The 19,286-nt window shown below is 39.6% G+C and overlaps 1 protein-coding gene across 3 annotated transcripts in view; it reads left to right on the top strand.

Annotated features, from left to right (window-relative positions):
• Window positions 1-19,286, top strand: part of ARNT2 (aryl hydrocarbon receptor nuclear translocator 2) — a 137,139-nt gene that overhangs the window by 79,174 nt on the left and 38,679 nt on the right. For all 3 annotated transcript variants that reach the window (XM_074966447.1, XM_074966448.1, XM_074966449.1), the window contains 5 exons: window positions 1,589-1,654; window positions 2,075-2,160; window positions 12,014-12,090; window positions 13,999-14,133; window positions 15,101-15,175. In XM_074966447.1, the coding sequence (XP_074822548.1) occupies window positions 1,589-1,654; window positions 2,075-2,160; window positions 12,014-12,090; window positions 13,999-14,133; window positions 15,101-15,175 (439 nt within the window). The remainder of the gene's footprint in view (window positions 1-1,588; window positions 1,655-2,074; window positions 2,161-12,013; window positions 12,091-13,998; window positions 14,134-15,100; window positions 15,176-19,286) is intronic.

Here is a 19,286-nt window from a genome sequence, read left to right as displayed (position 1 = left end):
AAAGGTTGCCGATCCCTGTTCTAGACCCTGCTCTGCCTGATTTGGAGCAGGGACTTGAACCTGACTCTCCCATATTCCAGGTTAGTGCCCTAACCAATGGGCAATTGGATCTTCCTGTCTTTCATGTTGGAACTGTTCCATTCTGTATAAATAATGAAATAATTCATTGGGCCAGAGAAAGAGATTGACACACTAGCCCAGTGTTCAAAACATTCACATCTAAAACCCAGCTTCAAGTCCTGGGGTCTCCCACATCTAAGGTGAGTGACCTAACCACTGGCCTATTGCCTATTCTTGGCAGAGAGGCGGGTGTCTCTTTGATTTTTGAGATTTTTGAAAAGTCAGTTTCATCCCAATGCAGAACAGGGAGAAACTTTGAAATCTCAAAGTTTTGTGAGATGAAAGAATCTTTTTCTGCTTAGCTCTGTTTGGAACACAAGTAGCAGGTAGTCAGATATTGGGCCAATATATATGTACAAATTTCTGGTTTCAGAGTAGCAGCTGTGTTAGTCTGTATCCGCAAAAAGAAAAGGAGGACTTGTGGCACCTTAGAGACTAACAAATGCTCAGATAAATTTGTTAGTCTCTAAGGTGTCACAAGTCCTCCTTTTCTTTATACAAATTTCTGTGACATTACATGGATAGTATATAAGTAGTTTAGGTTTTGTAGATATTTGATGTACCTATTTTATATTCCAATAGAAAGGGTTATACCACATGTGGGTCAGCATTGTGATACATACAATGTACATACAAATGACTAGTGTCTAATACATAAATAATTGGTGAATACACAAGTGTATAGTATGCGAATTCTCTGTGCTAATAAATCCTCTGGAAGCTGGAATTATTTTTGGATGGTTTAGCTGAGGGCCGAAATCGTATGTTTGTCTAGTTTTCGTATTTGTTTTTAAAGGGTTTGTGATCTGCTGCAGCCCTTTTCTGCTTAAACCAATCCTGGGATTCTCTGCTTCGGGCTGTGTTTTCTTCTTGTATTTCTTGTTTAGCCTCATGTTAACTATAGGATTTTCTTTTGTGAGTCAGTAGTTTTCTTAGTGTTTTTTTTATTATTTACACCTTGAAAATAGTTGGGGCACTAAAAAGTAAAACAAACAAACAAAAACCAACGTGGCGGTTATAGTAATAGCAACTTCTTAGGCCTTGTTTACAGTACGGGGGGAGATCGATCTAAGTTACACAACTTCAGCTACGTGAATAATGTAACTGAAGTCGACGTACTTAGATCTACTTACCGCAGGGTCCACACTACGCAATGTCGACCTCTGATCGTTCTACCGGTGACTCCCCTTGCGTTTTTCATTCAGGTGGAGTACTGGAGTCGACCGGAGAGCGATCTGCGGTCGATTTAGTGTGTCTTCACTAGACCCGCTAAATCGACTGCCGATGCATTGATCGCTGCACATCAATCCCCCAGTAAGTGTAGACAAGCCCTCAGAAAATACTTTTCTAAGACACGCAATCAAAAACAAACGCAATATTACTTGAATATATATCCTTAAAAGGGGTTCAAATTGGATTTTTTTCCCCAGGCATTTATATTATCTTTCAAATGCTGGCTTGTTTTTAGGTGTGGAAATGCCCCTTTGGATCATTTACCTCTGAACAGAATAACCACCATGCGAAAAAGATACAGGTGAGTTTGTTTCAGTTGCCACTACAGTGTATCATAATGAACTTTTCTAGTTGTCCATTTCACTAGCGCTAAATCTCCCAGTTTTACCCGAACAAGTCTTTGTATATCAGAATCTGACTCACGCTTCACAAATAGCATGAGATCCCATCAGAGTGGAGTGAGCACAGCATTGGGAGCTCACCACTGAGTTCTAATCCTGCCTCTGTCACTGACTCCTTAGGGTGTACCTCATCTGTAAAATGATACTTACCTATAATTAGATATGGTTTATACAGCACTTGAGCTGTTGAACATTATGTAAGAGCTGTATTAAGTATTATTACTAGTGTAATTGGTAAATTTGTATTAAAAATTGGTACTAGTACAAAATTCTATTGGCTATCAAACATTTTGTTAATATTATTGTTTATTCTCATGTAGGAATGGCCTAGGCCCAGTAAAAGAAGGAGAAGCACAGTATGCAGTAGTCCACTGCACTGGATATATCAAGGCCTGGCCACCAGCAGGTAAAAGTTCCATTAAGGGCAATATAGATAGTACTATGTACAAGACCAAACTGATCTCTAGAATCTATTGACCAACTTGCTAGTTAGACATCTGTGGCTGGATTTTCAAAGGAGACAAAGGGAGTTAGGAGCCTAAGTGCAGTGTGATTTATGTACCTATCTCCCACAGGCTCCTTTGAAAATCCCAGCCTCAGTCTGATAAACTGATAATCTCAGCCAGGTAGCTCGTTGTGTTCAACTTGATTGTGCAACTTTTATTTACTACACTTGCTCGGTTTGGCTTACCAGATCTGGCCAACGGGCCATCAGTACCCTGTTTCCTACACTCGATGTTTCAGAGGAAGGTGGAAAGAACCCATGAACACCTGACCAGATTTGCTCCCTGTGGTGTGCAGGTGATACCCTAGTGCATGTGGTTGTATTATGATATTCTAAAGTTAGCATTGCTGAGAGGTACAGAAAAACTGATCAGACTCTTTGACTGATTTCAGCTGGTTAGTCCATGTACATTTTCCTGCAAATCAGAAAGTCAGTCAGCGTCACTTTTAATGCGCATCCATATTCTCCTCAGTCTTTCAATATACTGCCCTGGTTCTCCACATACGACGGCCATTGATGTACACTGGCAGAGTATCAACTGTCATCTACAAGAGTTGCACTCTCAGAATGAGGGTGCCATATGACTACAGAAGTATAGTCCACAATTTTCAAACTTAGGTGCCTAAATAAAAATGGCTTGATTTTCAGAGGTTTTGAGGACCTGCAGCTCTCATTGAAGCGGTGGAAGCAGCAGGTACTCAGCACCTCTGAAAAACTGGCCAAAGCCAGTGCCTATTTTTAGACACCCATGTTTGAAAATTTTGGCTTCAGTTTAGGTAACAGTACACTCACTTACAAGTAATTTACTGAGTGGAGAATATTACTATCTCTGCATCTTGATTAAGTTATTTTGTTTTGAATGTGGGTTTTTGGGAAATAAGTCTTTACATGCTACTTTGAACAGCAATGAAAAAACCACTCACCTACTGTAATTCAGTATTACAAATGAGAATATTTACAGATGGGAAGAGTCTGAACACAAAGGGAGACTAAATGGAGACCAGTCCAACATCATGAAGGGACAGTTTGACTGGCCTTAGCATTTGCAGAAGTTGAATATTTTAATATTCTTTTTAATATGTCAATTCCTGTTGAACAAGAGGTCTTGCCCTTTTGTGGTTATAGACTGAGTATACCACAAACATTATTCAGGCTACTCCACGGATTAGGAATGCCAAAAATCCCATTACACTAAATCTGTAAATTGTTTGTTTGTGCAGATTTTAACATGCAGCTTTATATTTCTTATTGATTCTGTGCAGATTTATATTTTCAAAGGTTATATAATTATCTCACTCTCTCACACAGAGAGAGAGAGAGAGATACTTACAAAAATTAAAATGATGCATGCTTTTGGAATTTTATCAGCCTTCAAACAAGCATAATTCAGACCACATGTCATCTGCCTGTACTTTGGAACCACAAAGAAGTGTAAAAGTCCCTCTTTGCATTCCTAATGGCTGGTAATAAGATTGCTAAAGCTCATACAATTTAAATTAGTGTACTGTAACTGTCAAAATGTTTCAGTCATTTTTATCTCCAGACAGAGTAAACAGAGGTTTTAAGTCCTGTAACAAAATGTACTTTTTTACTTTAAGCAAAGTTCAGTTTTTAGAGTTTTTCTACTGATACTTTCAAATGCAAGTGAATTAAATGGTCATATGCAAAATGGATACCCAAAGAAGTACACCTAGTCATGCTTAATGGGTTACTTGGGTGGTAAAGATGGTTAATTGGCACCCATCACTGCAGACCGTACACTGGTGAAAAACACTCGTTGAAGTGGACCACAGTGGTAACATGGAATGAAAGCAGGGTCAATGGAGCAAAGTGCAGTCAAATGCAGTACATGGCTTAAAGTAACCTAACAACAATGCGTTCTGTACTGCTGAGGTTATGGGGCAAGTGATGCTGTTTGTTCACAATTTCAGCCTGCGGAAGCACTCTATGTAGAAGTCCAGTCTGTCATTTCGACCGTCAGGAGGAGACCATGCAGAATTCTTCTTCTTGTGTGTTGGTAGAAGGGTTCCTGTGGGTCAGTGCACTGTTCAGTTGTGTGTTGAAAATATTCCTTAAGTTGGAGATGACAAAACTAGGCCACCCTATACCGGAAACCTGCTGACCGCTATACATGCCTCCAGCTTCCATCCAGGACACATCACACAATCCATTGTCTACAGCCAAGCCCTAAGATACAACCAAATTTGCTCCAGTCCCTCAGAAGAGACAAACACCTACAAGATCTTTATCAAGCATTCTTAAAACTACAATACCCACCTGGGGAAGAGAGGAAACACATTGACAGAGCGAGACGGGTACCCAGAAATTACCTACTACAGGACAGGCCCAACAAGGAAAATAACAGAACACCACTGGCCATCACTTACAGCCCCCAGCTAAAACCTCTCCAGCACATTATCAACAATCTACAACCTATCCTGGAAAACGATCCCTCACCTTCCCAGACCTTGGGAGGCAGGCCAGTCCTCGCTTACAGACAGCCCCCCAACCTGAAGCAAATACTCACCAGCAACCACACACCACACCACAGAAACACTAAACCAGGAACCAATCCCTGTAGCAAACCTTGTTGCCTACTCTGTCCCCATATCTACTCTAGCGACGCCATCAGAGGACCCAACCACATCAGCCACACCATCAGAGGCTCATTCACATCTACTAATGTTATATATGCCATCATGTGCCAGCAATTCCCCTCTGCCATGTACATTGGCCAAACCGGACAGTCCCTACGTAAAAGAATAAATGAACACAAATCGGACATCAGGAATAGTAACATGCAAAAGCCAGTAGGAAAACACTTCAGTCTTCCTGGACATTCTATAACAGATTAGAAAGTAGCTATACTTGAACAAAAAAGCTTCAGAAGCAGACTTCAAAGAGAAACAGCAGAACTAAAATTCATTTGCAAATTTAACACCATTAATTTGGGCTTGAATAGGGACTGGGAGTGGCTGGCTCGTTACAAAAGCAGCTTTGCATCTCCTGGAATTGACACCTCCTCATCTGGTATTGGGAGTGGACTGTATCCACCCTGATTGAATTGGCCCTGTCAGCAAACTTGTGAGATAACTCCCTTCTCTTCTTGTGCCAGTATATTTATGTCTGCATCTGTAATTTTCACTCCATGCATCTGAAGAAGTGGGGTTTTTACCTATGAAAGCTTATGCCCAAATAAATCTGTTAGTCTTTAAGGTGCCACCGGACTCCTTGTTGTTTTTGTGGATACAGACTAACACGGCTACCCCCTGATACTTGACACCATGTAAAGTATAAAGGAAATTCTGATAACGAGACCTGCTTCTTCAGTTTTCATTCGAGCAAAACTTGCCGCTCAAGTTAATGGGGTGTTTTATCTAAATAAGGACTGCAGGACTGGCCCTCAAGTGTTGATTTCCAACATGAAATAACTATACTCTTCTTGTGCCTATATGGTCTGTCAGACCCCAAGTCTTTTTTTTACTTTCAAAGAACTGTTAGACTTACATATTCTCTCAGGGTCAGACTGTCCCTAGCCCTTACATGGGTGTGGGAAGAGAAAAGGAGGTGTTCCCACTGTACCCCACACAAGAGCTGGGGACTTCCGTAGACCTTGCATGTGGGCACTTCCAGGAGAAGGCAAAGCTATGGCCCTACATCCACCCTCTTCACACTCTCTTGGAAAGGTGGCCAGGCACATTAGGAGGTGCAGGCTGTACAGTCCCAAAGTGTGGAGCAGCTTGCAAACTCCATGTGCTCTCTGGGGTTAGGGGGGAACATGGTAGTCCTAACTAGAGCTCCCCATGGGGCAATGCAGCACAACACGAACCCTCAACTGGGTAGGATCACAAAGTACATAACCTGGCCATCAGGCTTTGCTTCTGGGTAAGTAACTGTAGGGGAAATGTGGATCTGTTTTTAGGAGCAAGTGGAATATTGGCCTTGTGCAGACTGTCTGCACAGGGGGTGGATTTCTCAAAACTATTCATTTGTCAAAAACTAAATGAAAAAGTTGGTTTTGGAAATCCAGACTCTTTTCCAGGGAGTTATATTATTTGCTTATTGTATGTGATGATGTTTTATTAAACAATGAAATACAGTGCTAAAATATTTTCAATATGGGGAAAAGACTCACTATTTGAAACAAGCTGAGTACCCATTCCAGACTTTGATCCTACATTTGTTTTGTCTGCTGCCAACTGGCTATAAGAACCTGTGCTTCTGATTGCATGAGAAGTGTTGTAACTAATAACCAAACGTACAAAATATACCAATTCTACTTTTTTCCAATCTGTTATTTTAAAATTTAATTTAAAACAAGCATTTGCCTTTTTTCAATTAAAGCATCATATTCCTGGAAGGAAATGAGTTTTATGCAGTCCACGTGATGTTTTCGTAATAGTTTTATTCATCACATAGCAGTGGATGGAAATATTTAGTTGAGAGAAACTACAGTATGTCAGCATGTTACTGGTTTTGCAAAGAATAAATCAAATCCAAGGCCAATATTTTTTCCAAAGGGAAACTACAGGGAAGTCATTGTCATCAGAAGGATCAAATAGATGGGTACCTTAAGGCACTTGAAGATTGAAAATCCTAGTAAACAAAGTTTCAAATAATACAGAATTCTGTATTTCTTTTGGGTGATTTTTTTGTGGGGAGTTGTTTTAGTTTTGTCTTTAGCTTTTTGTCTTGCAATTATTGATTCATTTCTAGTCTTCCAAGTCAGACTTACAGTAACTGTTTAGCCACAAAATGCCAGAGTAGTTAGGTTATTTTAAAATTTTGGCCTGAATCAAAAAGTTTGTGCAAAACTGTTCCTTTTAACCAAACAAAACAAAAAATAGTTGCTTGAATACTCTTTACAGCACTGTAATTGTTAATGCTTATTAAAAAAATGACTCCCTCTTCTTTGGAATTTTTCACAAGTACTTCTTCCCCCCGCCCCCCCATTTTAAGACCCACTGAAATTTTTTTTGGTCCTTATTTTTTGAGGACTTAGATTCCTGCATACACCTATTCAAGAGGTATTATGATCTTTTAAAGTGCCATGCACATGAATGGTACTGTACAGATAATAATAATTGATGGAGGTATAAAATAATGTGTAGCCATGCAATGGTACATCATGTACGTTTTAATTCCACTTTTATGAACAGTCATAAAATATCTATTTTGCAGTTTAATATAGTTGCAGCAGTTCTCAAACTGTGGGTCAGGACAGGGGTCACTAGGGCCGGTTTAGACTTGCTGAGGCCCAGGGTCAAAGCCCAAGCCCGAGGGCTTCAGCCCTGGGCAGCAGAGCTCAGGTTACAGGCCCCCTGCCTGAGGCTGAAGCCCTTTGGCTTTAGATCCCTGGCCTGGGGAGGTGGGGCTTTGGTTTGGCCCGCCCCTGGGGTGGCGGGGCTTGGGCGGGCTCAGGCTTCGGTCCCCCATCCTGGGGTCCTGTAGTAATTTTTGTTGTCAGAAGGGGGTCGTGGTACAACGAAGTTTGAGAACCCCTGATACAGTGAAACCACAAAATCCACAAAGTCATTATTCTGCACCTATACATACACATGGAGTACAGGATTGTGGGGTTGCAGAAGGACAAGAGATAATGGCATTCTGTTGTTAGGACCAAGTTGGAAATTCATCAGGGACTGTTTAGAAAGTCACTTCCTTATGTCCACTGAAACACATGCCTTTACCTTATGGGAAACTGCTTGTTAGCACACAGTGATACTGTTAAATTAAACGTGGCCTCTGGTTGCACAGTGTTCTATTTGTGGTTCATTTTCATGTTTAGCTCTGTTGATGTTAATCGGGACAAACGTAGTGCTACATTTGTTTATTAGTCGTAGCGTATGTTTTGGTGTTGAGAAATAAAGTTTTCTACTGGCTACATGCAAGAATGTGAATAATGTGTTTTTATTCTGTTGATGTTATTAATAGGCCAGTTTCATAGCCTTTCTCCTGGGTACAAATTTTTGGAACGCTTTTGGAATTACTAATTTTTAGGCAACTGCAGATTCTAACAAATCACATTGTGTTAAGAGTTAGATGAAGTAGTGATAGTACCAGTGCATAGATCTTGTTTACCTATCCTTATGAAATCTATGTACATTTAATAGGGAATATATTATAGGGGAAGTACAGATCCCCTACGCACATTCACAGCAGTGTAAAATAGCATCTTTATAACCATCAGCAAGAGAATATGGAAAACAATTTCCATTCAGAACAAAAATAGACTGCATGGAATCCTACCAATAATAGCACCTAAATTACTTTGAGCAGGCAAGCAGGTAATCATTTTGGCATATTTTTTGCTCTAGAAGCTTTGGGAAGGGTTAGCAATTCACTGGGTCATGTACTGATTAATTCCAGGCAGTGAGATTTTTATGCATAGTGTGTCTTGTGGGATAACCCAGCTAATAAAGTTTCCACTGTGTTGCACAGACTTAATGTAATCCACCTCGCAAACAAAAAACCAAAAAAAGTGAATTTTGGAACAACAGCTCCCCTGGCCAACCCTGAGCTCAGTGAGGAATGGCATTTCTTTGCTAGGTTTAATTCTGGAGATTGTTTATGTTGCTTTGGGTTTATTTGGGCAGTCGTGGACCTGAACCAAGTTCCAAAAAGGGAAAGTGTTATTGAACACATCAGCAAAAAGATTATGAGAAATGGAAACCATCCAGCTGCTTAGCTTTTGCCTTCTTTTGTGGTATATTGTGTCTTTAAGGAAACTGTAAGAAAGCTCAGTGAAACTGAGGGAAAATACCTTAAAAATGTTGGTTTTAGATTGAAAACACCATTATAAAAATGAGACCCTTCAGCTAACATTATCCAACCTGACTGCCTAAATTTAAGAGCTTAAATACATATTTAGGCCAAAAATAAAAGTTGTCAGAGGAGCTAAGCGCCCTTAAATCCCATTGAAGTCAGTGGGGAAAAGCGGGTCCTCAGCATCTCTGAAAATTAATCCCCTAAACACCTCAAGGCAGAGGTGCCTCATTATATTTTTAAAAGTATTGGCGGTGGGGCATGCAGCTCAAAATAAGTGACATTGTTGTATTAATAATAATCGTTGAGACCAATAGCTCCTCTTGCTATTTCTATTTCTTTCTTTGTCCATCATGGCTTTTACATTTGTTTTTCCTGTATACAATTCTATTTTCAGATTATTGTTCACAGCATTATGGGGGAGGGGATAATGGATTCTGCTTAACATCTCTGCGGATTGCACACAATCCACAGGTGGACTACTTTTTGCATCTGTGAGGAAATACAGTGTGCGCATGCAAAGGATTTTTATATGTTTTTGGAGCATGGCCTCAACTAATAGCCTGATTCCAGAATTTTATTTGTCAGTGTACAAAGCTTTAAGTACGTATGCTTGGTCCTCCTTTTTCACGATACAGTTACCTCCATTTTCACAGCAGGTAGCCAGATTTTGTCCCTGTGTGTATTTTTAAGCTGCTTTATGCCTTCAGATGACGACTAAATTCAGTACTTGAGAAAGACTTCCACTGTGCATAAACACAGCAGTGAAAACAAAACCAAAAACCCTACACCGTGCCTCTGTAGCTCTTTCTATATTGGTGCTTTATTTTATCCTTGATGCATTCGTGTGTTAATGTCTTTCATTTATGTACAGAGATGAATATTCTTTAGGCAGCATGGGATGTGTAGTTGTAATAGAACAGAGATTGTAATTATATTTGTTATAGTTGGTAGTCATATTTGTTCTACTAAAGGTATTACTTTTTAACTTAACTGTTTTATGGGCCTGATTCTTACTAACATTAAGACCCCTTTGAATCCCGAGAGTGTAAAGGGGCCTTGAAGGAGGTGTAACTGTAATTTATGTTCATGTTAAGAGTTCTCTACTTTGCCAGAGTTGTGTAAGGATCCTTAGTGAAAATGAGACTCAAATCCTGAATTATCCAGGGATCACCTTTTCCAAGTCTGCAAAATAAACAATTTATTTGAAAAATAGTATGGACAAGTGGAACTCAATGTATTTTAAAACTCTGTATTTAATGTGTGATTCCTTTAAAATTTACCCTTAAGTTCGTATACTAGCTTGGACTGTGCATGGGTCAAAGGAAGTGTATGGCTTTTATTCAGGGACATCAAAGAGCTTTACATGTAAAGAAGCTCATTAAGGGCCAAATTAGGATCTTTGCATGCATTAAGAGGAAGGGCACCACATTGGGTAGGAGATGTGGATTCTATTCCCAGCTCTGCTTTTAACTTCTTGTATGAAGTGTCGTAGCCGTGTCAGTTCCTGGATATTAGAGACACAAGGTGGGTGAGATCATGTCTTTTATTGGACCAGCTTCTGCTGGTGAGAGAGACAAGCTTTCGAGCTACACAGTTCTGTCGCGCTCTCCTTCTCACCAACAGAAGTTGGTCCAATAAAAATTATTACCTCACCCACGTTGTCTCTTTAACTTGTGTAACTTTGGGCAAATCACTTTTGCCTCACTTTCACCGTCTGTTGAAGGGGAACAATAAATCTTTTTCTCCACTGTAAAGTTCCTTTGAAATCTACAGGTGAAATCAGAGCTAATTATAATTATCTGAGAGTCAGAATTTGGGCCTCAGAATGTAACCTTTGCTATGAGCAATGAACAAGATGATGACTGAGTATATTGCACAAAATACTCATTATTTTCTTGCATATTCATTTATAGTTTACTATATCTTATAACTGTGAGAAAGTGGAAAATACTGTGTAATGTTCAAAAACTGTGTGATCAAATAACACTTCTTATTAGTAGGAACAGTTTATCTGGAAAACCTCGTCACTAAAATTACCAGTGTTTTTAGGGTTTTTATCCCACGTGCATCATGTTTAAAAAGCTATATCTGGTTCTCCTCTAAACAGTTCAAGATTCCTTGCAGTGTGATTGACTTGTATTAGGAAGTATAAATGTCAGAGGATAATCTCTAAACATGATTGTTGCTTCATAACCGGTAGCTGACTTCGCAATTAACTTCACTAACACATTAAACTGCTTTTTAAGTAATTCATTCTCTGTTGTGTCTTAATGCCAAGAAACATTGGGAAGAGAGCTTGTAAATAGTTTAAAATAAATCAACTGTGTTACCAATAGAAGAGTTTTTCTAAAATGTATCACAGGAAGTGGATAACTCAAAACTTAGATTGAGAAATCTACTTACTAAAGGCTTAACCGAATAATATCTAAACAACACTCATGTAAAGAGCATTTCTGTTTGTGTAACACAAGTCGAAAATAGCCTACACGTATGCTTTGATTTTATTCACGTCTGTAATAGTTAATCCCATTGAAAAACTGAAAACAAATAGAGTTTAATGAAATCCCTATGTTTTTCAATCTCCTGTTTCCTTTTAGCATAACAAAGTATGCTGGATATTTTATAATAAAGGAAACGAATCCATTTAATTCAAAGGCAGGTAGCCAGTCTAAATGTTGAAGTTGGTGTGTAATCCACATTGTACCTTTCTTTTAAAGCTGATATTTGGTGTATGCTATACCAAAGAAAAATGCATAAATTACATCTTGCAGTAATAACCTGAAAAGAAATATTACTCAAAATATTATTGCCGGCATCAGAGTCTAGCGGCTGTTGTGTATGTTTCCCTTTGTCTAACTGAAGCCAGAAGATAGTGACTAGTTTCGTTTGTGAAATTGAAACCATCTATGAAAAAAGGCAAGTGATTCTGTTTTTTCACCTTTCCTAGCAGTAACAATGGTTTTGTTGTTGTTGTTGTTTATTTTAGGAATGACTATACCAGAAGAAGATACAGATGTGGGTCAAGGTAGCAAATATTGCCTTGTGGCAATAGGGAGGCTTCAGGTAAAGACGCTCCTTTATTACATCCACTGCTGCTGAAAATGTTAGTCAATGTTGTAGTACAGTTTTATATCAGATTCTGACAGGGTCTGGTTAGAAGATTAGGGTCTGTACCATGCCACAAAAAGCACAAGGCTATGGTGTCTGTGCCCAGTCAAGTGACTCACTTGGAGTTGGATGGGCTGCAGAAATGATTATTTCTGGAAGTTTCCTGGGTACCTGACGAGGGAAACATCGGGATGGAAATTGTTGTGAATAGATTTTCTCCAGTTGCTGATTTAAAAGGCTAATTAACTGGCTGGAAAACCTGTAGTTGCAAAAGCTCGTTTGAAAACAATAAAATTAATGCAGTCAAGAGGGGCCTAAGTACTTAAATGCTTTACAAAGCATAACTACACACACAAGCACTTAATATTGCTGAAATATTATATGGCAGATCCATGCACAGAAGTCCATTGAAAGTAGTGTAAATAAGATTTTACATCTCATTTGATCAAAACATCCAAATTTGAGGCATTCTATGTGTACTGTATTTTTCCTCCCTTCATCCCTTGCTAATGGAGTCCTAGTGGATCAGAGTTTTGATCTGGACCTGGAGTAGCAGTGGTGAACCTTTTCAATCATAATAAGGAAGCCATTTTTATGTTCCTGTCTGGGAATCATGCCATTAGTAAAAACGTTTGATCCTAATGCATGGTTTCTTGTTGGCCTTCACTCATGCCCATCTGTTAGGATGGCATTGTTCACTCTTAATGGCAGAATGACAGTGTCATTGAAGTGTAGCTGCCAAACCAATATCCGTTCAGATGAGCATCATACTGGAAACGTTACCACTTCTGCAAATAGTGTCTCCTGTGTGATACAATATTTTTGTGGCATTGCTATGACATTTTTCACTTAATCACACTTATGTTCAAAGATAAAATACCTAAATGGTGGACAGAAGGAAATTACGGAGTTTGCAGATGTTACAGCTGCCAAAATAGACTCTTGCCCAGAAATCCCATTAATAACTTGTGAAGTGTCAAAACATCTGTTCCATAAGAGAATAGCCAGCAGGCCCTCTGTGAGTGAAGGCAAGGTCAAGCAAGCAGTGGCTCAGGGGACAAGTTTAATCACAAAGAAATCAAGGTGTACAAATTTTAGAACTGTGCACTCCAAACAGTAAGCCATAAAGTGACAGCTAATCACCTCCCTGCTCTGTTAACTGGTGTTTTGATGCTATTGTGCTACAGAGCAGAGAGCAAAAAGAGATTTTGTACAGATTGCCTTGTGCCTCTTTAACAGACCTGGTTGTTTAGGATGAAAGAGAAAGTCAAAGCAAAGAATTTTCTCACTCTTAGCCCGTGTAGAAATGGATAGAAGTAGATTAACTTGCCTGGCTGCATAGATCTCAAGTAGGAACCTAGAAATGTTTCATTCTTTCTGAAGAACCTTGATGAAAATTTACAGAAAATCTCTGTTTTTCTTTCAACGGTGATATCTGCTGTGCTAGCATTATGCCCTTAACGTTATGTCTGTGCTGAAAGTGAAGGTGTGATTATAGCATGGGGAGGCATACCTGTGTATGCAGTGTAGACATGCCCTAAGAGTCCAATGGGAGAGACCTATGTCACAGTTCTTTGGGAACTTACTTGAGTTAGCTGTTAGAACCTTCTTTGTGAGGCATCTTTGATCGGCTTGTTTTCGTATTGTTCGGTGAGTCCAGGGTGCATGTAATGGAGCGATGTTTTTGTGCTGTGGACTAGACTGAAGCCATTTCAGTTTCATTTTATTTGTGTCCTTGTTTTCTTTATGAACCCTTTAAATAGTTGACAATAAACAGATTGTGTTGTTTTAAATGAAAAAGCAACCTCTACTTATGGTGACTGTTCCTTTTCCGAATTATATTTATCTGATTGTTTGTCCTAGGTAACTAGCTCACCTGTGTGCATGGACATGAATGGAATGTCTGTTCCTACCGAGTTCTTGTCTAGACACAACTCCGATGGAATAATCACATTTGTTGATCCAAGATGTATCAGTGTGATTGGCTACCAACCACAGGTCAGTTGCTAGTTTTAAAACTGAGAGATTGGTGAGAAGTAATTAAGGAAATTCTCTCTCTGTGTTTGCAAATAAAAACGTAACTTCCAAAAGATGCGACAGTTCAGCAGATCTCCAGCTGTCTGTATTCTATACCTTATCACAGTCTGATGTTGTGTCATTTATTTTGCCATACTGTGCACACATCCTTAGAATTAAGAGCTTTCCCCTTAATTACAGGGGATTTCATTGTATCCTTTTTGGATTCATTGGTTTTTAGCACTGAACTGGTTCAAATCCTAGGCAGCTTTCAAATTTTATTTTTCAAATTAAGACATTTCTCTTAAAGCAATATAAATTCTGCTTTGAGAGATTGTTACAGTTGTCAATTTTAACTTCTCTACCAGTTTATCGAACAACAAGCAGACCTCCATTATGAAGCTTATTTTCCTTGAGGCTCATGTCTGCTCCTTTGAATAAATATTAAGGTAATATAATTGGATACTAAATGAGCTCTATGTGATGGCTTTCTCACAGATAACAGCATGTTATCTTTTAATCTCAAAGAAAACAGTTTCCATATGTAAACATTTGTTGTTCGCAGGCAAGACATTTTGTCCTTATCTGATCAATTTATTTTCATATTGATTTGAATTAGCTTTACTGTAAATTTGTCAAACAAAACAGTATATTAAAGTGAATGTAGCTGGATTAATAGAGGATTTCAGTGTCCTCAGGGCTATCAACCTGGCACCTTTTAACAAACATTAAAAATTCACTTAAAACTGTTTTTAAAGGAAAGATATATGTCTTTGCAACAGCCTAAACGCAATGTAGGGCACCAATCCTGCAAACCCTCGCTCAGGTGAGTAGTCCAATTGAAGGTAATGTGACTGTGTGTGTGAGCAAGGATTACTCTCTAAACTAAAACCTTGTAGGATCAGCACACAGGTTTGTATTTTTATAGTTTTATATTGTGCTTTACTAGGATCTTCTGGGAAAAGACATTTTAGAATTCTGCCATCCGGAAGATCAAAGCCATTTGAGAGAGAGTTTCCAACAGGTACTGTCCTACATTTTTTTTTTCTAGTTTCTATGCAGAACCTAACGTTCATTTCTCAATACCAGGGGTCAGTTCTGATATCTACGAGTTGAGGGTGAATCTCATGGGGTAATTCCTATTAATATTAATGTCTGTAAATCCAGTAGTTTAAACTGGATTATACACACATCTTCAAGGTGCTATATTTTCAGAAAAATGGCATTGTTTTAAATGTTCTTTTCATTCTTATTTCTAAAATATAAATGAATATTCAGGGCATGTTTAGAGCCATAGTGTGGCTCCGGACTTGCCTGCCTAGAGCCCACTGATGTCAATGGGAACCACAAGGGGTTGGTTGTCTTCAGCAAGAATATGGTATTTTGAGTTGAAACTGGCTCCATTCCCGTGGTGTTTTTTTTAATTTTTTTTAAACCAAATATTTAAGAGGAAAACATTAAAACAGCAAATCAGAAACAGATACAGGCACACACATATCCAGAGAGAGGAATTGTCACATACACTCAGGGCTGGCCTAACTCCGGTCCCAACTGGGAATGTTACCATTGACTTCTACGGGAATACACACAGGCCAGCGCTGAGTGCTTTTGAAAATCCCATCTGTAATAGGTCCTGTGGTCTAAATTCTCCACTGGTGTAAATTGGCACCACTCCATAAACTTCAGTGGAGCAGTCCCAGTTTTACCCAGCTATGAATTTGGCCCTGTATAAATCATTTAAAGAAATTAAATACAGAATAAAGTAATAAAAGGCACACAACATATGGAAGAGGTTCTCAGTCTGGATTCAGGTTAGCCGTGGATTTATATAGATGATTATCTATTTAAAGCATGGCACAAAACTAATTAAACCCCATAAAACCTGTATGAGGAAGATAATTCATACAATATTATTCCCATTTTATAAACTGTAAATCTGCAACTCAGAGATTATGTCTGTGCTGCAATCAGGAGTGTGATTGCAGCATGTGTAGATATACCTGGGCTAGCTTTGATCTAGCAAGCTTGCTAAAAACAGCTGAGAAGTTCCAGCATCATGGGCTAGCCTCCCAAGTACAAGCCTGCCCAGGACCCTGGGTACATACTTGGATGGCTAGCCCATGCTGCTGCTTGTGCTGCTGCAGTTTCACTGCTATTTTTAGCAAGCGAGCTAGATCAAAGCTATCTTGGGTGTGTCTACACATACTGTAAACAGTCGCACATCTTGACTGCAGTGTAAGCATATCCCGAGACGCCCAATCCAGCTGCTATGGAAGTTAATGAATAGGCACTCAGTGACTTCAGTGGGAGTTAGATCAGGCCAAAAGGGTCTCCTGATGCTGCACTGTTGAAGTCAGTGGGAGTTCTGTCATTGACTCCATTGGAACTATTCATGTGCTTATGGTTATTCATTAGTTTTAAGTATTTTGATGGATCAAGGCCTAAGTGTCTTGTTCAGGGTTCACACAGCAAGCTGTTGGAAGAGCCAGAGATTAAAAGTGTGGAGTTACAGGCCTTGCATCCCAGGTTCAATCCACTAAATCATTTTGCCTCTATCTTCGGTGGAGAATTCCTTCTTTGAATATTCAGTACAGTAGCAATGCAATCCAGGCTATTTCCATCAATGACTAAAAGACAATTAAACAAGTTATCTGTACACCAGATGGTTTTCATTTCCGAAGAATCTTTTTGTTTTTTGATAGAGGTTAAACATTAGCTTTGAATCTTCTTGTGTTATCGTGTTTGTGTGCACTGTTTTAAGACAGTTCAGGTTTTTCCCACCAAAGACTTCCATGCTTTATATATTATTACAAAGTTAATATTTGCTTATTTCAGATCGCAGAGCAATAGATCATTACAGTTTGTTTTGTTATTGGTAGTTTGGCCTTAAGAATTTTTTTTTATTAAAATGGTAACTATTATTTCCAGTGAACTTTGTTTAAAATCCTCGGTAAAGTTGACATTTTTAAATTGCTGATGCTGTCAAAAGCAGGTTGGTGCATAGCAGAGTCAGAGGGATTTGCAGTTGTTGGTTGATTGCCAGAATCCATCTCAGAGCCTTTACTTCCTTGAGAAGATAAATTCATTCATCAGGGTGGGAAAATTAAGCCAGAATGATATGTTCTCAAGGCCAAGAACAACAAATAGAGTTCTGTATCAGAAGGTTCCAGAGGACAGCTATCTAATATCCACTAGGAAAACGTTCAGAATGGACGCTAACACAATTTCTGTATTCTTTACAGTGGGTGTGGTGGTAGAACATTTGTTGATAAAAGGATATGGTTTATTGGATTGAAACTACAAAAGGATGTATTTTAAGTAAAACATTAACCCTGAACTTTCAGTAGGATGAATAGGTTGTATTGTTCTGGGCATAGTCAGTAGGATGAATAGGTTTTATTATTCTGGACATTACTGAAGTTTGTGTCTCTTCTTTATGTTCTGTCTATGTAACCTGGGATCCAGTGGATCACTTTAAAATAGAACCTTTTGAAAAAGTCAGATTAGAGCAATTCTTCCTCTGCAACTGCTTGTCAGCAGCTACATGGAGTAAACACCAGGTTTCTTCCAGGATAACTCCTGTTAGCAAAGTCAGGCTACAGACTACTAATAAACAGACCAATCCGAATGGGTGAGGATTAGGATTCCGCTATGGAGTGCAGCGTTTATTTGCACAGAATCTTCTCCTTTCTTCCTGAGGCGTTACATGACCTAGCCTGCTGTAAAACTGCAGAAAATAATTGCATGTGGCCCAGGTAAGTTTCAGCTGAATGCCTTAGCCAGATTTCAAGAAACATAACATTTCTTCTGAATTAGACCCAGACCATCAGATAATGGACAAGACATAACATGATCACAGTGCAGCTATGTGAGGAAAGGTTCTTTAGACCAGGGGTTCTCAACATTTTCCTTTCTGAGTCCGCCGCGCCCCCTCCCCCCACCACCCCCAACATGCTATAAAAATTCTACAGCCCAGCTGTGCCACAGCAACTGTTTTTCTGCATATAAAAGCCAGGGCGGGCGTTAGTTAAGGGGTAGCAAACAGGGCGATTGTCCAGAGCCCCATGCCACAGGGGGCATCGCAAAGCTAAGTTGCTCAGGCTTAGACTTCAGTCCCACGTGGTGGGGCTCAGAGCCCCAAGCTGCAGTCCTGTGTGGTAGGGCTTTAGCTTTCTGCGCTGGGCCCTAGCGGGTCTAACGCCAGCCCTGCTTGGTGGCCCCCCTGAAACCTGCTCACAGCCCCCCAGGGGGCCCCGGACCCCTGGTTGAGAACCACTGCTTTAGACCTTATTTGTCTAGTTTATTTCTGTTTAAAAGTCAGTTGTACATGTCACATTGAGAGATGGGCCCAAGCCAAAAATTTGGATCCAGATCCGAGCTTTCGAGAAAGTTCATGGGGTTGGGATCTGGGATCTGATGGTCCATTCTGGGATCATCTGTTGTTTCGTCATCAAAGCCTCATTGTGTCCCCTGTAGGACAAAGTTCCACTCTTGTGACAAATTCTTCCTTTATTACACACACACACACACACACACACACACACACACACACACACACACACACACACACACACACACACACACACACACACACACACACACACACACACACACACCACTGACTTCAGTGGAACTTGTGCAGTCAAGGGTAGAATTTTGGTCCTGTATTACCAAACATCCCAATTCTGGTTTAGATATAAGCATGTAGGCCCTACAAACTATTAACTTGTTACTCCGTCTTCATCACAAATGCCTTAAGTTGTATTATAATAGAGCACGTATTCGTGGTGTTCATTCCACTATAAGCATAGCCTGTCTTCCACCCCTCCTCGTGAAATTGTTGGCACATTACCATGCCAATTATTCAGTCTTAGAGATGTCTTTTGTCTTGATTTATTGTTTTGCCTGTTTGTTTGTTTCCAAGTCTCGTCATAAGATGCAAGTCGTACCAAAACCCAGAGAAGCTATATTTCTTCTTCGAGCGGTTGCAGACATATTTTCCTCTCAGTTGTTCATGCCTAGCACACCGGAGACAGACATTTTTCCCTGCAGCAGTACCAGTCGGGGCAGTGTGCTCACCCTATACCTCCTCGTGGTTTTTTGTCTCTGTCTTTCACTTTTCTGTAATTATTTTA

Source organism: Natator depressus, chromosome 10, assembly GCF_965152275.1.
Source record: "Natator depressus isolate rNatDep1 chromosome 10, rNatDep2.hap1, whole genome shotgun sequence".
NCBI classification, from domain to species: Eukaryota; Metazoa; Chordata; order Testudines; family Cheloniidae; genus Natator; species Natator depressus.
This window is presented reverse-complemented; position numbering and strand designations above follow the sequence as displayed.